Genomic DNA, 25,824 nt, shown 5'->3' on the forward strand with positions numbered 1-25,824 from the left:
CACTCTGCTGATGTCGTCCTGACCTGGGTGGACTTCATAATACAGCCAGGAATAGACACTAAGCATTCCCAATCCAATTCGTCCCTCAGTGAGGACGGGTAACCTGTTTTTAATAGCAGATTCAGTGTTTTCTTTGAGAAGGTTTAGTGCTTACTAATCATGGAGAAGCAGCTCTATTGCTTGAATTCAAAGAGATTCATCTAAATATTTTACAATGAATGAAGTAAGTTTACGATGTTTAAAATTAATGGTATCTTGACAGAATGATACAGTAGACAGGAACAGATTATGGGATCAGCATGACTTGATTTTAATTTCAACTCTACAACTTAACATCTATGTAACCTTGAATACTTTCTCACCCTCATTGAATCTGTCTCAATATCCGTAAAATGTGGAAAAAACCCAGCTTTTTCATAGGCTTGTGGGAGGGTTAGATAAAATGCTCTATATAAAATACTTAGCAAACATTCAGCCTAGAAAGTACTCAAGGATTTTTTTCATCTATTTCCTTAGGTTTAAATTGTTTTATTTTACTATAAAACCATAAGTGGAAATGAAATTTAAGATGTGTTTTTTATTAAGAGAGAACTTGAATAGATACTAATGGTTTATTTAGGCTTTTACTGCAAAGTAAGCTTATCTCATCCTATCCTCTCTCTGAATCGTATATTTTTTCTTGCTGGAGACACCAATGCTGTTGAAATATCAGTTGAACATCAGCAGTATGAGGGCTTTGATAAGCTTTTTATCTCTGTTGACAAATTTGATCCTCACAACCTCTCATTCACATCATTATTGCTACTTTACAGATTAGGAGGTTTTAAGACGTTAAGTAATTTCCCCAAGGTCACACAGCCTGGTGGGTGGGACCGAGGCTCAAGGTAGATTTTGGCTTCTGTGTCTCAGTCTTGGAGTAGCTGGCTTTTACTTAACTCTGATAGCTTACAGTGTTTGAGCCTAGTCTTGGCAGCTATAGCCATCATTTTTACCCACACTTTCCTCAGAGCTCTTTGCAGCTCTGGCATAAAGGTGCTCATCTATTCATCTTTCTCCAGCCTTTACAGCTTGTAAGCACAACTTCCTTTTTTTTCTCTACTATGGTGAGGTCTCATGCTAGAAGAATTGAGTATGCCTAAGGATAATGGGACACTTGCCTTTTACAGGATCGAAGGGTAATTCCTGCTCTTTTACTTTCAACTACTGCACTATAGTCCAGAGTGGAGTCCAAGATAGGAATCAATCTGGTGGAGGGAACAGTATGGGATGGTTCCCTATGCTGTGGTGAGTTCTAGGGAACAGATTGTTAAAAACATTTGTAGCAATATTAGCCATCAACATTAGTGCCCTAGGGTCTCATATATACTGGCTTTTTTCATGTCTAATTCCATCTTGTTCAATAAGAAATCTTGTAGTGAAGACATTGTTCCATTTAATCTCATTCATTCAGTGAATAACTATTGGGTGTATACTCTTTGGTATCCAGTGGTTTCTAGTCACAAGACAAAGTGTCTACTTGGATGTGGAAGGATACTGAGAATAAACACATAAATAAACAAGATCTTAACAGGCAGTCCTATTGTTATAATGAAAACAAATTAGGATCATGTTATAGTGAGGCCCAGAAGTACTTTGAATGGGATGCTTATGGGAACTTTTGCTGTCCCCCGAGAAGGCGGGTTCTCTGAAGCAGGCCTTTGCTGTGGCTTCTTACCCCTGCAGGGCAGCTGAGCTGCTATGATTAATCTAGTGGAGGGAAGGCACTTGCTTCCCTTTGATGTTCTTATTTGATGGCTGTGAATCTGTAGTAAATATGACATGATGACAACTTAAATATTATAATAGGAACAATGAAGACAGGATGCAGCAAGCAAAATGCTTGCGCATGAATATGAATTATTGGAAATCAAAAGACTGGCATCTGAATTTTATAATACATATTTGTGCTGCTTGAATATTTGATTCTGGTACATTTCTTTCTTTTCTTTTTTTTTTTTTTTGCGGTACGCGGGCCTCTCACCGCTGTGGCCTCTCCCGCTGCGGAGCACAGGCTCTGGACGCGCAGGCTCAGCAGCCATGGCTCACAGGCCCAGCCGCTCCGCGGCATGTGGGATCCTCCTGGACCAGGGCATTGGCAGGCGGACTCTCAACCACTGCGCCACCAGGGAAGCCCTGGTACATTTCTTAAGGAAGGAGTTCACTTTCAAAACTAATAGTCCTTTGTCCTGTCCTAGGAAGAATAGATTTATTGTGATATTAGTCTCTCCTTAAATAGGCACATCTGCTTCTTTGTTTCTTGCTGAGCAATAGGACTATGACTATGTATATCAATGCCAGACAATATTTATTTGTGTTTGTTTTTTGTCTCCCCTGACTAGACTCTAAGCTCCATAAGGGCAGGGACTTTGTTTCGCATCATGTCATTTGCTCTGCACCTAGAGCAGTGCCTGACACAGAGTAGGAGCGCAATAAGTATTTGTTGAATGAGTAGTAAAAAAGACCCCACCTGCCTCCATGGATCTCATGGGGCCCCACTGAGGGTTGTAGAAATTCAGGGGAGGGGCTTCCCTGGTGGCACAGTAGTTAAGAATCAGCCTGCCAATGCAGGAGACACGGGTTCGAGCCCTGATCCAGGAAGATCCCACATGCCGCGGAGCAACTAAGCCCATGAGCCACAACTACTGAGCCTGCGCTCTAGAGCCTATGAACCGCAACTAGTGAGCCCGTGTGCCACAACTACTGAGCCTGCGCTCTAGAGCCCATGAACTACAACTAGTGAGCCCGTGTGCCACAACTGCTGAAGCCCGTGTGCCTAGAGCCCGTACTCCTCAACAAGAGAAGCCACTGCAGTGAGAAGCCCGTGCACCGCAACGAAGAGTAGCCCCCGCTCGCTGCAACTAGAGAAAGCCCACGCACAGCAGTGAAGACCCAACACAGCCAAAATAAATAAATAAATTTAAAAATAAATAAGTAAAAATAAAATGAGCAGTACTGTGTCACAATAACTTTAACAAAAAAAAAGAAAAATTCAGGGGAGACGATGTCTTCAACTATAATGTTTGGATTATGGACACAGCTGTTGATGGAAAGAGACTTGGATTTGGGTTAGGATGACTTGAGTTGAATTTCAGCTTTGACATTATTAGCTGTGTGAATCTTTAACTTTTTTAACTTAAAAATTTTTTTTATTGAAGTATAGTTGATTTACAATGTTGTGTTAGTTTCAGATGTACAACAAAGTGATTCAGTTATATATGTGTGTGTGTTTTATATATATATATTTTCAGATTCTTTTCCATTACAGATTATTACAAGATATTGAATATAGTTCCCTGTGCCATACAGTAGGTCCTTATTGTTTATCTGTTTTATATATAATAGTGTATATATGTTAATCCCAAATTCCTAATTTGTCCCTCCCCACCTTTTCCCCTTTCATAACCATAAGTCTTTTTTTTCCTGTGTCTGTGAGTCTATTTCTGTTTTGTAAATAAGTTCATTTGTATCAATTTTTTTTAGATTCCACATGTAAGTGATATCATATATTTATTTTCCTCTGTCTGGCTTACGTCACTTATCATGATAATCTCTAGGTCCATCCATGTTGCTGCAAATGGCATTATTTCATTCTTTTTTTATGGCTGAGTAATTTTCCATTGTATCTATACTACATCCTCTTTATCCATGCCTCTGTTGATGGATATTTAGGTTTAGCTGTGTGCATCTTGTGGGAAATTACTTAACCTTGTTTCCTCAGCTGTGAAACTGAGTAACTTGTGAGGAGGGCAAATGAGCCAATGTATGTGGAAGGGCCAAGAGCAATGCCAGGAGTGTTACAGTTTTACAGTAAACATTGAGGACAAAAATATTCAGATAAAAGTGGGAGATATAACCATAAAAGGCTGGGATTTAAACTGTAGAGGTGGGAATGAAAGATATCATCTGGGAAAACAACAACAAAATTTGACAGACCGGATGGCAGAAATGAAAAGGAAAACGTGTGAAGAGGGCCAACCCTGCTATGACTTTCTTCCCAAGCCACTGAAAAGGGCTGTGTACAGAGAACTCTCCTTTACAACCCCATCGAATTCTCAGGATGTGGAAGTAAGACAAATGTAGAGGCCTCCACAAGGAAATCCTGTGAAGCAAATTCATGAGTTAAAATAAGTCAGTTTAGCTAAGTTAGGGCAAACCAACCATGCTCTGTTAAAATATTACCTCCTGTTATAGTGGAATCTTTACCAGTAGTCCTTCAATTAAGTATGAAATCATACATAGGAAGTCAGAAAGGTTACCAAGTTTTCCTGTTAGGTTATTAGACAATAGATAGCAAAGTACTTTAGAAAGTTGATATTTCATGATTTTTAATTTAAGAAGATTTTTCCTGTCTAATAACACTATTATCTGTTATAATCATTATGGTTTAGATACTATTTTGCTTTTATTTAAAAATGATTTTTATTTGATTTTAATGGATTTTTAAAAGAACCCATTGTTGAAATAAATTCTGTGTAAGTCAGAAGTTTCTTAAGTTAATTTTACATTAAAAAAAAAGCATATAAGAAACTAATTTCTAACTCCACATTACCTAATTCCAGAAGTAGACAACACAGAATTTATCATAATTTCCAAATGAACATAAGGAAAGCTCTTAAAACAGACCCATCTTTCCTTCCTAATTACTGCATCTAGAAGTATTAGCAATGTGATATGAGTAGAGAAAGCCCCAGTTTGATCTAGAAACTACTGAGTCAGATTAAGAAAACAAAACAAAAAATCAAAAACTCATCTTCTCAAATGCAAGCAACATTTTATTTTTCATATTTAATTTTTTTTCTGAAATTGGGACCTATCTTGTAATCAGTGCATACTCTGAAAATTTGTTATTAAATCGTGCCTTATTAGTAGTGCTGTTTTAGAATTTAAGAGCTAATTAGAATAAATATTTCTGCTTCATCAGAAATCCATTGAATCAGGAAGCAATTTTGCTCTTCAGATCTGTTTCTAACTTCTCCTCCCCAAGTTCCCCAATTTAAAGTAACTATTATTTAAAAGACACATTATGATGTCTATAGGAACGCTATGGTTAATTACATCTATTGTATTTTTTATACATTTTTATGTAGCAACCCTGACTTCTAATTTCTATTAGACCCAGTAGTAAATTCTCAGGGAAGAAAAACAAACATTCCACCCTTTTCTTTACCCTATGAAAACCAAATTAGAGGGAGCAGCAACAAATGAGTCCATTTCCAAAAGTGCCCTTCCCTTTCCCCTCAGAGAAATGACTCTGCCTGGTGCCCAGCATGTAGCTGACTTATGAAAACTCATTTGCCCCTCGTGAGAATGTGCACGAATACAAAACTAGAGTTACATGTTTCAAAGACAATGGAACATTCTGGGAAAAAAGAATATTTGACACATAGGTTGAGACAGTAACAATGATAGGAAATTTACACAGTTACTTGAATATAAAAGGCCTGAAATCAAGAGTCTTAAAGAGTAATTCCCTTTTATATTTGTTGGCTGTTAGCAAATTCTCAGCTAAGTTTATTGAACCTTTCTGCCCAGATTCAAGTTTTTTGGTCATTCTGTGTTACATGCAATTGTGATTCTGTCTTTGTAGTAATTTTTCTCTACCACTCGTTAAGTACCCTGTTTTTGTTTTTTTTTTTAACATCTTTATTGGAGTATAATTGCTTTACAATGTTGTTAGTTTCTGCTGTATAACAAAGTGAATCAGCTATATATATACATATGTCCCTATATCCCCTCCCTCTTGCGTCTCCCTCCCACCCTCCCTACCCCATCCCTCTAGGTGGACACAAAGCACCAACCTGATCTCCCTGTGCTATGCGGCTGCTTCCCACTAGCTGTCTATTTTACGTTTGGTAGTGTATATATGTCAATGCTTCTCTCTCAGTTTTTAACCGTTCTGCCAGTCCAGACCTTAGATATCTTTCAACCAGCAAATCAAGTTCTTCCTCTTCATTAAATCTTCCCTGATCGTTCACTCTACATTGAATTCTTGCTCTTTTGAATTCCTTTGGCATTTGCTCTGCTACCGACAGCTGTGGTATAGTGGGAAGAATGTTGTCCTAAGAGGTGGAGGACACATGTATCAGTCCTGCTTCTATTACTGACTGGGTGTCCGTCTGCAAATCACTTTTTAAGAAAAATAATTAATTAATCTTTGGCTGCACAGGCTTTCTCTAGTGGCTGCGAGCGGGTACACCACAGCTACTCTTCACTGTGGTGCGCGGGCTTATTGTGGTGGCTTCTCTTGTTGCAGAGCACGTGCTCTAGGCACACAGTCTTCAGTAGTTGCAGTGTGTGGGCTCAATAGTTGTGGCTCTCGGGCTCTAGAGCACAGGCTCAGTAGTTGTCGTGCACGGGCTTAGTTGATCTGCGGCATGTGGTATCCTCCTGGACCAGGGATTGAACCCGTGTCCCCTGCATTGGCAGGTGGATTCTTAACCACTGTGCCACCAGGGAAGTCCCTGCAAATCACTTTTTGTCTGTCTCCCTGGCTACCTATTTGTCTACCCATCCCGTCCATCCATCCATCACCTTTCTATCTACCTACATACCTATGAGAGCCTTAGTTTCTTCATTTATAATGAGAGATTATACTCCTAATAAGAGTGGTTTGGAAAACTTTAGAAAACTATTTTATAAATATAAGACATTATTATTTTTGTCCATACCAATTATTTTGAGACATATTTTAAGGTTTCAGACTATTATTTTATCATTTTCTCTTTTCCCAAGGGAATTTGCTATTAGGAAATCTCTTTTGTGCAACTCACACTGCCATGAACATAGTATAGCCAACCAAAATATGATTTTCCTCATTATCATGTATTTTTCAAATGCTCTCTCGGTGTTGTGTTTTCTTTGCCTCGGTGGGGTAAATGAGCCTTTTGGTCATCTCACCAAATATGGTTTATAATCAAGTGTATAAACCCCAAAGCTGATGACCCCTAAAGAAAATAATGCAATGTAAAATGAATGATAATGTGATCAGAATACATGGTATATTATCTATGAATTTAAATACAGACTATGTGATATATCACTATATGCTTTTTAGCCTCTTCCTTTCATGGGCCATTAGGAATTAACTTCTTAAAGAACTGTTTTTAACATCATAACCCCCTTTGCATTAGCTTAAGGTGGCTCCAAATGGAAATTTCTCAGAAAGCATAGGTTTGAAGATCTGGAATTTCCACATAATAGCTGTGCACTCCTGGGCAGATGTCTTAGGGTTTCTGATATTGAATTTCCTCATGTGTAATATAGATATGATATCACTTTACTGGGTTGTGAAAATGAGATAATTCTGAACTAGGAGATCTGAGTACCTGTTGTGGTGCCTGGCACAAGCTTGATTTGTAATAAATGTTTTCTTGATACTGAATTCTTCATGAATGATTTCATATTTTTGTTGGAGATAAATTTACTCTTAGCTCCTCTAAGCAAGCTTTTCTGCTTATAGCACAATACATATAACTGTGTCATTTTGAAGTCCACTCTATACCTTCTTGCAGCCTCTAATGCTCCCCAAACTGAAATGCATTTTAACTTCCCTCCTAAAAGATTTGAGTGTCATACTTGTGAAACTTGCCTGAAACTCCCCACCTCGGCCCTCATGCAAAGCTGAATTCATGTTTATGTCTATCTGTGTTCTATATACAGATTTTAATCTGGATTTTTCTTCTTCTCTGATTCTTTTATTTCCCATTTTGTATTATGAGTTTGACGAGGTCCAAAAAACTGTCGTGCCCTTAAGTTTTTGGCCAACCATGCAAATTTATGGCATGAAGGAGAAGGAAAGGCCATGGAGGTGGTAATGCTCGGGAGAGCCAGCTTGGAATAAAATGAGGCCAGAGTCTCTGAGCTGACCCTAAACATGGGCAGGATTGGAAATCCTTGAATAATCGTGTATTTTTAAAAACAGGATCATGGTATACAAATTGTTTTGTGATTTGCAATTTTTATTTATTATAAGCCTCATTCTAGGTGATTAATAGTCTTCTAAAGCATCCTTCATGTAGCTGAGCATTCTGTTGTTTGTTCCATAATATTTTAAACCAGTTCCCTTTGTTGAATGTTTAGGTGATTGCTGTCTTTTAAAAAGTATAAACTGTGCACAGATGAAGATCCCTGTAGATAAATCCATGTGCACAACCATGATTAATTCCTTATACATTTTTAGAAATATTACAGTGTCAAAGGCTATGCATGTTTAAAATATTTTTTGATACATATTGCCCTGCCCAGCTGTGATCCAGAATAGTGATTGCCCATTGGCTAGGTGTGAGAGTGTATTTTTCCACACATTTTCCCAGCACACATATGCTATCCCTTTATGAGTATTGGCAGCTTGATTTCATGACCACACACACACACACACACACACACACACACACACACACACACACACTTTTTTCTTGCTTTTTAAAAAACTTATTTTTATACAATTTTTAAAGGTTACACTCCATTTATAATTACTATAAAATATTGGTTATATTCCCCGTATTATACAATACAGACGTGGTGTATATATATATACACCACATCTTTATTCATTCATCTGTTGATGGACACTTAGGTTGCTTCCATATCTTGGCAATTATAAATAATGCTGCTATGTATGTATGTGCCTTACTGTATATCTATAATCATTCTGACTTACAGAATATATTTTATTGTATGAGCACATTAGTCTGTCATATCAAATGAGTTTATAAACATATAATTCTGATGTGTCTTTTCCTAAACATAATTGTCTTGCCTTCTCAGGTGCCTGCATGAACATCACTCACAGCCAGTGTCAGATGCTGCCCTACCACACCACGCTGACACCTCTCCTCTCTATTGTCAAAAACATGGAAATGGAGAAGTTCCTCAAGTTCTTCATGTACCTCCATCGCCTTGGTTGCTATCAACATATCATGCTTTTTGGCTGCAGCCTTGCCTTCCCCGAGTGCATCGGTGATGGTGATGACAGGTATTTTGGAATGAAAAGCATTCAGTGATAAGAGTCAGTGGTAGCAGAAGTGTCTGAGAAGAACAAAATCATCCCGAGCTACCCCCTTTTGTTTTGGTTGTTGTTAAAGGAAAAAAAAAATCCCACACCAGTTGTAATCCTTCTGAAGTAGACATTTTTGGGAAATCTGGGATAATTTTATTTATGGGAAGAAATCATTCAGGCTATTAGATGGAGGCTATCAGCTGGGGTAGTCAGTAGCTGTTTCGCTGAGGGTCTGGTAGAAGACAGCACACTCCAAGGGCGATGGAAAAGATGTTTTTGAAGAGACGATTTATGGCGGTGTGGGCAGGGTTAAGAGAACAAGTAAGGATGAGAGGCACCAGGGTCTCATGATAATGCGATGCAGTTCCACTACTCAAGACTTGAAAGAGGCAAAGAGCAGGCAGACCTGGAAAAAGCTGTAGTTGTGGGCAGGGGGTCTCCCGACAAGCCAAGTTCTGTGACTCGAGACAGAGGGGCACAGCCACTGCCAGCCCTTCAGTCCTGCAGGGAGAGAGAAGAAGGAATAGATGCCCTGACCTCACTCTCCTCTTGCCCTCTCCTCTGCCAGGGCCTCCTACTGACTGAACTCACCCACAACAATTGGGCAAGGGTGAGCAATTGATATGAGTGCAATAGATGAGATCCAAAATCTCATCCCAGTATCATCAGTTCAGAAGTCCCAAATCTCATCTAAATCAGGTATGGGTGAGATGCTGGGTGATTCTTACGGTCCACACTGGAGCCCAGAGCAGGGTGAGGAGGGTGAAGGGTAGATGCAGAGCGACAAACAGAGACTGTCCAGCACAATATCGAATAGGATTAGAAAGAATTTTCTTTTTTGGGAGGGTGGGGAAGAACATGTGATTCGGTGTACTTGTGTATGTGTCTGGTAAGCTCATTTCTTTTTTTTTTTTAAATTGAGGTATAATTGACATGTAACATTATATTAGTCTCAGGTGTACAACCTAAAGATACAATGTATGTGTATATTGTGAAGTGATCACTACAATAGGTCTAGTTAACATCCATCACCACACAGTTACAAGTTTTTTTTCTTGTGATGAGAACTTTTGAGATCTGCTCTCTTAACTTTCAAATATACAATATGGTATTTTTTTTTTTTTTTATTGCCGTACGTGGGCCTCTGACTACTGTGGCCTCTCCCGTTGCGGAGCACAGGCTCCGGACGCACAGGCTCAGTGGCCATGGCTCACGGGCCCAGCCGCTCCGCGGCATGTGGGATCTTCCCAGACCGGGGCACCAACCTGTGTCCCCTGCATCGGCAGGCGGACTCCCAACCACTGCGCCACCAGGGAAGCCCGATAATATGGTATTATTAACGATAGTCACCATGCTGTACATTACATCTCCATGACTATTTATTTTATAACTAGAAGTTTGTACCTTTGAACGCATTCCCACCTTTTTGAAATAATACAATGTCAATATTATATTATATTGAAATAATGTAATTTCAATATTATATTATATTGAAGTAATAATTTTCAGTGAGAGTAAATCAATTAAAGTATGTTATGGAATATCTGAATTAGTAAGTATACAGTTTTTTAAAATTTCAAAGCACTGTTAAGTACATAATCATATATAACATCAATTATTTTCTGAATTAAAATGTTAGAAAGTTTTCAGAGTAGTAATGAGAAAATGAATTGCATTTTTAAGTGCAGATAGGTTCCATGTTATTTGTACTAATTTAATGTACAAAGAAAGTTTTGAATAGACAAAGGTTTTTATTATTATTTTTAACATCTTTATTGGAGTATAATTGCTTTACAATGGTGTGTTCGTTTCTGCTTTATAACAAAGTGAATCAGTTATACATATACATATGCTCCCATATGTCTTCCCTCCTGCCTCTCCCTCCCTCCCACCCTCGCTATCCCACCCCTCTAGGTGGTCACAGAGCACCGAGCTTATCTCCCTGTGCTATGCGGCTGCTTCCCACTAGCTAGCTATTTTACGTTTGGTAGTGTATATATGTCCATGGCACTCTCTCACTTTGTTCCAGCTTACCCTTCGCCCTCCCCGTATCCTCATGTCCATTCTCTAGTAGGTCTGCATCTTTATTCCCGTCTTGCCCCTAGGTTCTTCATGACCATTTTTTTTTTTTTTTTTTTTAGATTCCATATATATGTGTTAGCATACGGTATTTGTTTTTCTCTTTCTGACTTACTTCACTATCATCTCACACTGGTCAGAATGGCCATCATCAAAAACTCTACAAACAATAAATGCTGGAGAGGGTGTGGAGAAAAGGGAACACTCTTGCACTGTTGGTGGGAATGTAAATTGATACAGCCACTATGGAGAACAGTACGGAGGTTCCTTAAAAAACTACAAATAGAACTACCATATGACCCAGCAATCCCACTACTGAGCATATACCCTGAGAAAACCATAATTCAAAAAGAGTCATGTACCACAATGTTCATTGCAGCTCTATTTACAATAGCCAGGACATGGAAGCAACCTAAGTGTCCATCAGCAGATGAATGGATAAAGAAGATGTGGCACATATATACAATGGAATATTACTCAGCCATAAAAGAAATGAAATTGAATTATTTGTAGTGAGGTGGATGGACCTAGAGTCTGCCATACAGAGTGAAGTAAGTCAGAAAAAGTAAAAAAAATACTGTACGCTAACACATATATATGGAATCTAAGCAAAAAAAAAAAAAAAAGGTCATGAAGAACCTGGGGCAAGACGGGAATAAAGACACAGACCTACTAGAGAATGGACTTGAGGATATGGGGAGGGGGAAGGGTGAGTTGTGACAAAGTGAGACAGTGGCATGGACATATATACACTACCAAACGTAGAATAGATAGCTAGTGGGAAGCAGCCGCATAGCACAGGGAGATCAGCTCGGTGCTTTGTGACCACCTAGAGGGGTGGGATAGGGAGGGTCGGAGGGAGGGAGATGCAAGAGGGAAGAGATATGGGAGCATATGTATATGTATAACTGATTCACTTTGTTATAAAGCAGAAACTAACACACCATTGCAAAGCAATTATACTCCAATAAAGATGTTAAAAAAAAAAAGGATTGCTTTGGCTATTTGGGGTCTTTTGTGTTTCCATACAAATTGTGCAATTTTTTTGTTCTAGTTCTGTGAAAAATGCCATTGGTAGTTTGATAGGGATTGCATTGAATCTGTAGATTGATTTGGGTAGTAGAGTCATTTTCACAATGTTGATTCTTCCCATCCAAGAACATGGTATATCTCTCCATCTGTTGGTATCATCATTAATTTCTTTCATCAGTGTCTTATAGTTTTCTGCATAGAGGTCTTTTGTCTCCCTAGGTAGGTTTATTCCTAGGTATTTTATTCTTTTTGTTGCAATGCTAAATGGGAGTGTTTCCTTAATTTCTCTTTCAGATTTTTCTTCATTAGTGTATAGGAATGCCAGAGATTTCTGTGCATTAATTTTGTATCCTGCTACTTTACCTAATTCATTGATTAGCTCTTGTAGTTTTCTGGTAGCATCTTTAGGATTCTCTATGTATAGTATCATGTCATCTGCAAACAGTGACAGCTTTACTACTTCTTTTCCGATTTGGATTCCTTTTATTTCTTTCTCTTCTCTGATTGCTGTGGCTAGAACTTCCAAAACTATGTTGAATAATAGTGGTGAGAGTGGGCAACCTTGTCTTGTTCCTGATCTTAGTGGAAATGGTTTCAGTTTTCCACCATTGAGAATGACGTTGGCTGTGGGTTTGTCATATATGGCCTTTATTATGTTGAGGTAGGTTCCCTCTATGCCTACTTTCTGGAGGGGTTTTATCATGAATGGGTGGTGAATTTTGTCAGAAACTTTTTCTGCGTCTATTGAGGTGATCATATAGTTTTTCTCCTTTAATTTGTTAATACGTTGTATCACATTGATCTGTGTATACTGAAGAATCCTTGCATTTCTGGGATAAACCCCACTTGATCATGGTGTATGATCCTTTCAATGTGCTGTTGGATTCTGTTTGCTAGTCTTTTGTTGAGGATTTTTGCATCTGTGTTCATCATTGATATTGGCCTGTAGTTTTCAGAAAGCTTACTGTATTTTTAAAGACATTATTTTATAAGATAGCATGTGCCACTCTCCTATGGAAATGCAACCCTGAAAGAATCTTCAAAGCCAACTGAAAAATATGACTTGATTTAAAACAATTTTTTGAAGAATTTGTCAGTTATATAAAGTCAGCATAAGGTTATTTTATTATTTTTTTCTAAATGAAGAATTATTACATCCTGCTAATTTATGTGTTAAAGATTTTGTCTGTGTCCCAAGAACTCTAATTGTGTCACATTTGAGAATAATGGAAACATTACAGAATTAATATTTTTTCATGTCTATATTTTTTAAGAATTTATATAGATCAGTATTCGAAGCAAAAAGGGGCTTTGTTGTTTATACCAACTATATATTCGGAAAGTCATCTGCCACTTACTTCCCTGATTTTATCTGCTAACCTGTAATCAGCAGTCTTTTGGGCTACACCTGTGCTGACTACCTGGCTGTTTAAGTGGTCAGTTGTATCACAGTTCCCTTTTCAGTCTCAGGCAACATGGGTGATTTTTAATTTTTTTTAATTTTTAATTTTTTTAATTTTTTTTTAACATGGGTGATCTAGTCTGCTTTTTGGCATTATACAGACATAAAATGATAAGTAAGATTTCATTTATGTGCCAGAATGGCTCCAAGTGTGGGTAATACACAGTCAGATAACTCACATTCCTTTTATTTTACAAAGACGTAAAGCTGGAGAGTCAGGCCACAGGAGCTCAAATTTCCTGAAAACGCCTGTCAGATCACTGACAGTGTCTCAAGCACACATATTTCATCATGCTCAGTGGAGTTTGTTTACTTTTCTCCTCAATAATTCATGGGTATTAGGTGGATGTGACTAGAATTTATATTTAATGCTAGTAATTCAGTGCATTCAAAGATCCATATTTAAGGCATCATTTCATGATGTGCAAAAAATCAAAACAGCTGCAAAAATAATTGAACAATTGAAAAATTTCCTGTGATTTTTAATCCTCTATTCCATGAGCCCTGGTAAGTATGCCAAGTATTAATGAGAATCAGGATCATGCTGGATAGAAGGGTATGGAATTTTATATTCTCTTTCAGGGGCGGTTGTGTGGTTTTACATTATTCACACTCATCTTAATTCAAGCTGTGTTTATTTGTTGTTATTTCCTCAAGTTTCTCTATTTTAAGGCTGACATCTTACTGTTGGCATATAAGCAAGACACTTAATCTGTAGGGTTTTCATCCATAGCGATTTTGCCTAGATTTTGCCTTTATATGGGAATTATTTCAAGATTCAACAGTGTAGAATTCGCTGACCTGATAGGGAGGAGATCGTGTGAACAGGGATGGAGAGAGCTCTTGTACAAACCATTAAGTTGGGAGTTAGGTAGTGACAGTTCTGCTCCCAACTTTGCTTCTGACAGCTTTGTTCCAAGCAGGCCACCGAATTATCCTCTGCATGGGATTCTTTTATTTCTCAAACAAATATTTATGGCGTGCCTACTGTATACACTAAGGATAGGACAGCAAACAAAATAGACAAGAATACTTCATGAACCATGTATTATATTGGAGGGAGATAGGCAATAAGGAAACAGATTAAAAATTTTTTAATAATAATAATAGTATATCAGATAGTGATAAGTGCAATGGAAAAATTCCAAAAAGAATTGAAGAGCTTTGGGAGAGTATGGGTATGGTGGCAAGGGATGCAGCTTTAAGCAAAATGTTGTTCAGGAAAACCTCACTGAGATTACATTTGATCCACGAACATATGGGAATCCAGGAAGTGAGAGAGACCCGGACATACCGAGTGTCTTGTGATATCTGCAGGAAGTGAGAAAGGGGGCATGATGGAATCAGTCCTGCAGGCAGATACTGTTGGCAAGGATGTGAGTGTTGGGGGGTAGACATATGGTGGCGTGGAGGGTCTTGCTAGGCATGTGTACAGCTTGGGAGCTCCCTTTCAGCTTCTGACATCACTTTATGCGGCAAAGGCGTTAGGAAAGTTATCACTGTATTCCTTTAGCAAACATTTATTGGCACCTACGATGTACCAGGTGCATTGTCTGATGCTAGGGATGCTTTGGTGACTAAAACACAGTTCTGCCTTCAAGGGACTCAGCATAATAGGGGACAAGACATGAAAACAATTACACTGCTGTCCAATGTGATCAGTTTAAAAGGTATGGGGGGAAACGCAGAGAAGGAGGGACTCTTTCCATTTGGCAACATTAAGAAGGCTGTTCCCAGCGAAGAAGTAACAGCTGAATTTGATTTTGGAGGATATATAGAAATTTGCCATGTGGGCAAGGTGGAGAAAGCAGACAGCCTAAATCTGTCGTATATTAGGGGAACTACAACTAGTTTAATTTTATGAGAACATAAAATGGGGAGAGAAGAAATGGATTTGAGGGACTTTGGGGAAGTAAAATTAACAGTACTTAGTAATTAATTGCATATGAATGGTGAGGGTGAGGGTGAAACAAAGGTTTTTAGGCTTGCAGACTTGGGTAGATGGTATTACTACCAAGAAGGAGGGCTGGTGGTAGTGGGAGATAGGGGGTTAATATTGACATAATGTCTTCATCTGGTCCAAGAAGTGCATGACCGTAATTTTCCTTCCAGTGGAGGTAAAAACAGCTTTCCTTCTAGAGGAGATGACATGATTTATACTTTCATCCAGTGGTATGCTGGTAAACTGGCTCCCTGAAAAACAAAACAAAACTATGATTTGTAGCATTTGCTGATTTCTGTGGTGTAAACACTCATACCAGATGTCAAGCTAATAATAGTTGAACAGTCTTCTCCCACAGCACTGCATTTTGTCCCCTGACAAGTATTTGTTGAGCTCTTGTTGGTGTGAGTCATGCAGTCATGTGCTGGCTCTTTCTTCCTTACTTCTCCTTATCCACTTCCCACCCTCCTCCAGCCCACTCTTCCCCACAGGTTGGTTTCAACAGTGGCTACTTTCTAGCTTCCTTTGGGGTCAGCCAATGGGAGCCACCAACAGGACATCAGAGTGTGGGAAGAGAGGCAAGTTGGCTCATGATCCCCTAGTTTCTTCTTTTACCAGGTTACACAGTTTGGAGTTGCCTGAATCCCACTGTGGGAGGCCCTGGCTCCTATCAGGCAGCCTTCTGCATACAGCTCTTTCTGAGTCCCAAGAACTGCTCCTTCTCTTGTCCCTTGAATCTGGGATGCTAACGGCAACCTGTCCCCGCATGCTGCACTACCCCTGGTTGGTTTTTCTAAACCTTGCCAGTACCTTCATAAGTGACCTTTTCATTAAATACTCTGCAGTAATCCTACTTCAGTGAGTCATTTCTTTCCTGAGGGAACCATGGCTATTACAAATGAAGATGATGAAAAACTCTAGTTTTAAAGAGTTTCAGACCAGTGTGACCAAAAAATAACTGGACTTCTCCCATGATTTCTCTTCTGGTGTGAGACAATGACACATGTAAGTGTTCACTAGCACAGCTTTCTATCCCCATGTCTAATGAAGCTGGGAACCAAGGTAATCTCTTCCCTACTCCTCTCGTACCCCAACTAAGCCATACCTCTTGTGAGGTCTCTTGAGACCACCAGAGAGTGCAGACATAGGAAGCTGATGCTGTTGGCCCATCACAGAGAAAACAAGTCATCTGTTGTTTTTTTGTGTTTTCCAGCAGTGGTGATGAATTCGTGCTCCTGTATGATTTGTGGATTTGTGCTCCTGTATGATTTGTGGATTTATGCTCCTGTGTTATCTGTGACTCCTGTTTGTGAGAAGAGGTCAGCTAGGTGAGACAATTCTGGAGCACTGGGCTGGCGTCATAGCATCTGGCTATGAGATCTTTTTAAGTTTCAGTTTCCTTGCATGTAAAAGGAGGAAGCAGTAGTACATTATCTTGCAAGACCCTTCCATTGTTAACATTCTCTTCACGACTGAGGTCTGCAGCTCTGGGTGTTCCCATTGACTATGACTTTGTGAGCACTGTTCAGTGAACAGCTTGGCCTGACAAAGACAAATTTACGACTTTCTTTAAAACAAAAGATTATGTAAGTCTCATCAATAAATAATACATCTAACTCAGTAACATGCCTCTTACCAAGTGATATATCAAAGAATAGTGTATTAGTTACCTATTGCTACGTAACAAATTTCTACAGATGTGGCAGCTTAAAACAGCACCCAACTATTATCTCCGTTTCTGTGGATCTGGAACCTGGCAGTGTCTTATCTGGGTCCTCTGCTTCAGGATCTGTCTGTCATATGGGTGCATTCATGGTGTTGGCCAGGTCTCGGGTCTTATCTGAAGGCTTGCCTAGGAAAGGATCCGCTTCCAGGCTCATGTGATTGTTGGAAGAATTTCAGTTCCTTAAGGGTGGAGGGCCTCAGTTCCTAGCTGGCTGTTGGCCAGAGGCCAGGCTCAAGTCCTTGCCATGTAGACCTATCCAACATGGCAACCTGCTTCGTGAGAACTGGTAAGGGACAGCATCTGCTAGTGAGGGAGGAGTCACAGTCTTATGTACCCTAATGATGGAAGTGACATCCCATTACCTTCTGTTGGTTGTAAGCAAGTCACTAGGCCAACTCATACTCAAGGGGAGGAGGTTACACAGGGCATGAATAGCAGGAGGTGGGGTCATTGGGGGCCATCTTAAAGCCTGCCTGTCACAAAAATTCTTCCCCCCACCCCGCCCCATGGAAGAAGAGTTTTAAATCCTGAGCTTCTCTGATATACTTAAAGGTTAGTTTGTCAGAAATAAAAAGTGACAACTAAATGCAGTGTGGGATCCTAAATGGAGATCTTGGTGATGTTTGAATAGGGTCCTTACTTTAGTACCAGTGTTAATTTCCTGGTTCTGATAATTACACTGTAGTTATATAAGATGTTTGCTTTGGGGGAGCCTGGATAAAGGCTATATGGAAACTTTCTGTATTGTTTTTATAACTTTTCTGTAAGTCTCTAAAAGTAGTCTAAAGTAAAAAGTTAGATAAAATTAGCTACAGGGATATATTGTACAACATGGGAAATATAGCAAATATTTTATAATAACTATAAATGGAGTATAACCTTTAAAATTGTGAATCACTATATTGTACACCTGTAACTTACATAAAATTATACATCAACTGTACTTCAATAAAAAATAAAAAGTTAGAAAAAAGTGATATATAAAACATAAAAATCCGTTAGCTATTATATAAGACTACCGTGTGGCTGTAGCTTATTCAATAATTTTAACTTTATGTCTTTATCAGAACCGTTTTGCTGATAAAAATCTATAAATTTGTGGGGGAGGGGAATGGGGAGATGTTGGTCAAGGGTACAATAAAGAAAAAAATCTAATTTTTTGTAAATATAGAAATTTTAGTAGATAAATTTGCTTAAAATTGTATACGTAAAAATGTAAAATAGATAGCTAGTGGGAAGCAGCCACATAGCACGCAGAGATCAGCTTGGTGCTCTGTGACCACCTAGAGGGGTGGGATAGGGAGGGTGGAAGGGAGATGCAAGAGAGAGGAGATATGGGGATGTATGTATACCTATAACTGATTCATTTTGTTATACAGCAGAAACTAACACACCATTGTAAAGCAATTATACTCCAATAAAGATGTGAAAAAAAATTTTTTAAATAAACATCTTTGTCTACAAAAAAAAATTATATAGGTAAAATTTACAATTTTTTTGTAGATAAATAATTTGAGTAGCCTTCCTAGTGAAAATCCCCTAGAAACCTCACTATTACTGTATAATAGAATTCTTTATATTTGTTCCTATGTATTTGTTTCAACACATAATTACAGAGGTGAGGAAAGAATTTTCGGCTTAAGCTTGAGTTGAAATGTTGTAGGGACTTTTGCACAACCCCAAATGCACTTCACACATCACTTAAAGTAACCATCTTTCCTAAAGTAGTAGCCTGGTAGCCCAGTCTGGCCCCTCCACTGTGCTGAGCACTGTTTTCAAGATATCAATCTGCTTGTTGCTTGGATATCAGCACTTATATTTCAAAATAGTGTGGTCTGTCTCACGGCACCGTTCCATGTGATGAAAAGCAAAATGCTTCAATCCCTCGTAGGCACTTGAATTTCATGCAAAGCAAGAACAAATGGCTCTTCATTCTGCTCAGTGCTTGAAAGGGCTGCTGGTTATTAATACTCTATCACTATTTCACATGTCCTCGTCCAGCAGTTTAAAGCCTCTGGGTCTTGGTTGGTTACACCTCTTTAAGAGAGCTATTTGGAAACACTCTAGACATTTTTCTTAGGCCCTATTTTTAGAATGGAAAGCCTAATGGTATTTTAATGTCTCTCTATATTCCCAGAACAAGTCTCGAGAAAAAAAATGTTACCTTTTGAAATTTAGCAAAGCTGGTGGGATTATCACCACTCCTCTGAGAAGCATTGTGTTAAGGAATGAATTTTGATTTACAGATCCAGCAAGCTATCTTCTAATGATGCCAAAAACCTCTGGGAGGGTTAAGTGTCCATCTGTTATTTTGTACTACTCTGTGTTATCTTCCTCTCTTTTCTTTGAAAGTCTCATTGTGATCAGCTCACTTGGGGAACGTAATTTTGATTGTAGGGAGGGAAGAAAAGGTTGAGGAGCAAGTAATGCTCTTGTGGAGGTGGCTGACCAGGTGGGGTGCTGGAGTGGCGTTGGACAGGATGGTGTCAGTACACAGGTCAGGGACTAGGTGGCAAGGAAGAATTCTGAAGCCAAGCCTAGCTTATTTTGTAGCTTTGTTGTGGGCTGTCTCACACCTGGAAAAGAAAGAGAAATGCCTTCACCCTTTCCTAGTGTTCCTTAGCCCCTTAGGCAAATACTGACTCATTGAAGGTTAACTAGGAGTTTGTAGAGTGAAGGGAGAACCCAACCACTGTGTCTGTGGTTGGCCCACGGGAAAGTACATATCAAGTTTTGAACTAACCTTGAGCTATGCTTTTGGAGCATACATTCCTAAAGTAAGGACTCACATGTAAAAGAGTAGTTAATAGTCCTTGAATCAGTCTGCTGGCTGTGATACTCACTACCTCAGTGATCTTGGACAAGTCTCTTATATTTCCTGTGCTTCAGTTGCCTTTTGCGTGTATTAGGGATGATAGTAATGGTATCTATGGTACAGTACAGTACTATAGTGCTGTAGTGAGAAAGAAATGAGTTAATGCATGTGTAGTAGCACTTAGAGCCTAGCGAAGTATAAGTATTTGCATAGGAATTCTGTGTTCTCCACATTCCTCAACCATGTTCCCCAGTTTCATTTGAGAAAATATAGTCTCTAATGTCTTTGGAATAAGATCTAGGAAAGGAAATCTTTTAAAACAATGTTATTTAAGCGATACTTTGCATCCTATGAATATCTAATATATTTCCTGAATGGCAGTCAGGTGTCCTCTTTACACTGAAACACTTGCCTGGACTAATTCATATTTTATGTTCTAAAGGGAATTCTTTCAAATGCAAAACATCTTTCTACATCTTCACTAACAAATTTAGCTACATATTAATGTGGTCATGTGAATATCAGGATTCTAAAAGATACCCAGTTTTAAGGCGAGTTTCTGAGAAGGTCAAAAGTGTTTCTATCTGAATGTAACTGTTGAGTACCCCTTTCTCACATTTTCATATAACAAGATCTCACTCTCAAGATTCTTTCACAGACTCAATCACTTCTATTTTAACTCAGTGACTGGCGCATCCCATTATGTTTCTGTGATCTATAGAAATTTGAATGGGGAATTATAATTACGCTTTAAAGTTCTTAAAGCCTAATTATTAGATCCTTATATGAGAATAGATGATATGCAACAGTAGATAAAGCGTGGATTGAAAGTTAAAACATCTGGATTCTCTTCCCTCTTCTTCCATTAGGAAGCTATGTGTGTCTCAGAATCTCCCTGAACTTATCTTAAATGGAGGATTTGAATGAGGTGTTGTTTAAGGTTTCTTACAGATCTGATACTGTATGATTCTGCAATAGCTTATTGACCCTACATTTGTGAAGTGTGTGCTTTGCTTTGACTGACATGTATATTTTCTTTCCCAGTTTTCTTAAAATCATTTGAGATGCCTTTGCTAGATGACCAGCCAGGGTGAGAGATGCAGTCTATAGCTGCAAAGTAGAAAAAGCCATCTGGGTCTGAAAGAGAACAAGTCTGTGGCCTTGACATTGCAGCATCCCTGTCCCCAGACACAGAGCCGCAGATCCAGGAGTGTTTGATTGAATGTCAGATGAATAAAGACAAACTCCAGGGTATCATTACTTTACTGTTAATGGGCAGCTGTTTGTGTTTTTCTGTTTTGCAGAAGATAACATAGAAATGAAAAGATAAATAACTGTACAAGTTTTCAGAGTTGCCATTTGTTTGTATAATATTTTCTTTTCCAGAGAGGCAGTGGAGGCTAAGGAACAGCTTTCTCTCTGGCTGCCTCTCAGAGGTACTTTGAATTTCTCAAAGGGATGATAAAGAAATGAGATTAACCTATTTTGTGACCTACTTCTGCCTTTCCATTTTGGGGGCATTCATTTCCATGTTAATTTACTCCTTTTGATAGTAAGTAGGGCTCTGTCTTGGTTGACAGGTTTACTTTAGCATAAGAAATCTCAAAAAAAAAAGTCATTTGGGATAAATGCTTCCACAAGAGACAGTTAGATGATGTGTTATGGAACTAGCTTATTCCCTCTAGAATTATGACAGTAGGGTAGCTGAAATCCTTGTTCTAGTGTTGAAGGTAGAAGTTCAAGTTGTTGACGGTAGTAAATATAAATTAAGATAATATTGCAGCACTGGTGGCCACCTTTTCTTTAGCTTAATTATTATTTTGAGAAATAGTCTGTAAAAACATTAATTTTCACCTTTCTCTTTTCTTCTAGTCATGGACTCCTGCCCTGTAGGTCCTTCTGTGAGTCTGCAAAAGAGGGCTGTGAATCAGTCCTGGGGATGGTGAATGCCTCCTGGCCCGAATTCCTCAAATGCTCCCTGTTTAGAAACCAAAATGAAAACAACAATGTCAGCAGGATTTGCTTCTCACCACAGCAGGAGAAAGAAAAGCAATGTAGGTGTCTGCATTTTGTTGCATTTTTGAAAGTTTTTTATTGAAGTATACCGTCCATGAAAGGAAGTATACAAATAATGTGTACAGTACAACAAATTTTAACAAAGTGACCAGACCCATGTAACCAGGACCCAGATCAAGAAATAGAATATTAACAGCATCCCAGAAACACAAGCCCCCTCCCAGTGACCTGATCCTCCCAAAAGAGACCTCTATGCAGACTTCTATCAGCTTAGGTAATTCTGCCAACTTCTGAACTTGATATCGACGGAATCGTACAGTATGCATGCCTTTTGTGTTGAACTTCATTTGCTCAACATTATATTTGAGAGGTTCACTGTATTTTCATCTTCTTGTGGTTCATTCATTCTCATTTTTATGGTATTCTAATATATTTTCCATCACAGTATATTTTTCTGTTCTACTGTTGATAGACATTTGAGTTGTTTCCAGCTACTGTGAATGGTGATGCTGTGACTGTTCTTATACATGTCTTTGATGGAACATGGTTATGTATTTGTTCAGCAAAAAAGTTTTTTATTTTTTTATTTATTTTTTATTTTTTTTAAACATCTTTATTGGGGTATAATTGCTTTACAATGGTGTGTTAGTTTCTGCTTTATAACAAAGTGAATCAGTTATACATATACATATGTTCCCATATGTCTTCCCTCTTGCGTCTCCCTCCCTCCCACTCTCCCTATCCCACCTCTCCAGGCTGTCACAAAGCACCGAGCTAATATCCCTGTGCCTTGCGGCTGCTTCCCCCTAGCTATCTACCTTACTATGTTTGTTAGTGTGTATATGTCCATGACTCTCTCTCGCCCTGTCAAAGCTCACCCTTCCCCCTCCCCATATCCTCAAGTCCGTTCTCCAGTAGGTCTGCGTCTTTATTCCTGTCTTACCCCTAGGTTCTTCATGACATTTTTTTTCCCCTTAAATTCCAAATATATGTGTTAGCATACGGTATTTGTCTTTTTCTTTCTGACTTACTTCACTCTGTATGACAGACTCTAGGTCTATCCATCTCATTACAAATAGCTCAATTTCATTTCTTTTTAAGGCTGAGTAATATTCCATTGTATATATGTGCCACATCTTCTTTATCCATTCATCCGATGATGGGCGCTTAGGTTGTTTCCATCTCCGGGCTATTGTAAATAGAGCTGCAATGAACATTTTGGTACATGACTCTTTTTGAATTTTGGTTTTCTCAGGGTATATGCCCAGTAGTGGGATTGCTGGGTCATATGGTAATTCTATTTGTAGTTTTTTAAGGAACCTCCGTACTGTTCTCCATAGTGGCTGAACCAATTCACATTCCCACCAGCAGTGCAAGAGTGTTCCCTTTTCTCCACACCCTCTCCAGCATTTATTGTTTCTAGATTTTTTGATGATGGCCATTCTGACTGGTGTGAGATGATATCGCATTGTAGTTTTGATTTGCATTTCTCTAATGATTAATGATGTTGAGCATTCTTTCATGTGTTTGTTGGCATTCTGTATATCTTCTTTGGAGAAATGTCTATTTAGGTCTTCTGCCCATTTTTGGATTGGGTTGTTTGTTTTTTTGTTATTGAGCTACATGAGCTGCTTGTAAATTTTGGAGATTAATCCTTTGTCAGTTGCTTCATTTGCAAATATTTTCTCCCATTCTGAGGGTTGTTTTTTGGTCTTGATTATGGTTTCCTTTGCTGTGCAAAAGGTTTGAAGTTTCATTAGGTCCCATTTGTTTATTTTTGTTTTTATTTCCATTACTCTAGGAAGTGGGTCAGAAAGGATCTTGCTGTGATTTATGTCATAGAGTGTTCTGCCTATGTTTTCCTCTAAGAGTTTGATAGTTTCTGGCCTTACATTTAGGTCTTTAATCCATTTTGAGCTTATTTTTGTGTATGGTGTTAGGGAGTGATCTAATCTCATACTTTTACATGTACCTGTCCAGTTTTCCCAGCACCATTTATTGAAGAGGCTGTCCTTTCTCCACTGTACATTCCTGCCACCTTTATCAAAGATAAGGTGTCCATATGTGCGTGGGTTTATCTCTGGGCTTTCTATCCTGTTCCATTGATCTATCTTTCTGTTTTTGTGCCAGTACCATACTGTCTTGATTACTGTAGCTTTGTAGTATAGTCTGAAGTCACGGAGCCTGATTCCTCCAGCTCCTTTTTTCGTTCTCAAGATTGCTTTGGCTATTCGGGGTCTTTTGTGTTTCCATACAAATTGCGAAATTTTTTGTTCTAGTTCTGTGAAAAATGCCAGTGGTAGTTTGATAGGGATTGCATTGAATCTGTAGATTGCTTTGGGTAGTAGAGTCATTTTCACAATGTTGATTCTTCCCATCCAAGAACATGGTATATCTCTCCATCTATTTGTATCATCTTTAATTTCTTTCATCAGTGTCTTATAATTTTCTGCGTACAGGTCTTTCGTCTCCTTAGGTAGGTTTATTCCTAGATATTTTATTCTTTTTGTTGCAATGGTAAATGGGAGTGTTTTCTTGATTTCACTTTCAGATTTTTCATCATTAGTATATAGGAATGCCAGAGATTTCTGTGCATTAATTTTGTATCCTGCTACTTTACCAAATTCATTGATTAGCTCTGGTAGTTTTCTGGTAGCATCTTTAGGATTCTCTATGTATAGTATCATGTCATCTGCAAAGAGTGACAGCTTTACTTCTTCTTTTCCGATTTGGATTCCTTTTATTTCCTTTTCTTCTCTGATTGCTGTGGCTAAAACTTCCAAAACTATGTTGAATAAGAGTGGTGAGAGTGGGCAACCTTGTCTTGTTCCTGATCTTAGTGGAAATGCTTTCAGTTTTTCACCATTGAGGATGATGTTTGCTGTGGGCTTGTCATATATGGCCTTTATTATGTTGAGGTAAGTTCCCTCTATGCCTACTTTCTGCAGGGTTTTTATCATAAATGGGTGTTGAATTTTGTCGAAAGCTTTCTCTGCATCTATTGAGATGATCATATGGTTTTTCTCCTTCAATTTGTTAATATGGTTTATCACATTGATAGATTTGCGTATATTGAAGAATCCTTGCATTCCTGGAATAAACCCCACTTGATCATGGTGTATGATCCTTTTAATGTGCTGTTGGATTCTGTTTGCTAGTATTTTGTTGAGGATTTTTGCATCTATGTTTATCAGTGATATTGGCCTGTAGTTTTCTTTCTTTGTGACATCCTTGTCTGGTTTTGGTATCAAGGTGATGGTGGCCTCGTAGAAGGAATTTGGGAGTGTTCCTCCCTCTGCTATATTTTGGAAGAGTTTGAGAAGGATAGGTGTTAGCTCTTCTCTAAACGTTTGATAGAATTCACCTGTGAAGCCATCTGGTCCTGGGCTTTTGTTTGTTGGAAGATTTTTAATCACAGTTTCAATTTCAGTGCTTGTGATTGGTCTGTTCATATTTTCTATTTCTTCCTGATTCAGTCTTGGCAGGTTGTGCATTTCTAAGAATTTGTCCATTTCTTCCAGATTGTCCATTTTATTGGCATAGAGTTGCTTGTAGTAATCTCTCATGATTTTTTTTATTTCTGCAGTGTCAGTTGTTACTTCTCCTTTTTCATTTCTAATTCTATTGATTTGAGTCTTCTCCCTTTTTTTCTTGATGAGTCTGGCTAGTGGTTTATCTATTTTGTTTATCTTCTCAAAGAACCAGCTTTTAGTTT

General features: G+C 38.6%; 1 protein-coding gene across 1 annotated transcript in view; it reads left to right on the forward strand.

Moving 5' to 3' along the window:
* The window catches only part of CORIN (corin, serine peptidase), a 249,374-nt gene that overhangs the window by 58,983 nt on the left and 164,567 nt on the right, over positions 1-25,824 (forward strand). The window contains exons 4-5 of the mRNA XM_029234750.1: positions 8,806-9,013; positions 21,966-22,147. Coding sequence (XP_029090583.1) covers positions 8,806-9,013; positions 21,966-22,147 — 390 coding nt within the window. The remainder of the gene's footprint in view (positions 1-8,805; positions 9,014-21,965; positions 22,148-25,824) is intronic.

Source organism: Monodon monoceros, unplaced genomic scaffold, assembly GCF_005190385.1.
Source record: "Monodon monoceros isolate NGI ecotype Baffin Bay Population unplaced genomic scaffold, NGI_Narwhal_1 Super_Scaffold_20, whole genome shotgun sequence".
NCBI classification, from domain to species: Eukaryota; Metazoa; Chordata; class Mammalia; order Artiodactyla; family Monodontidae; genus Monodon; species Monodon monoceros.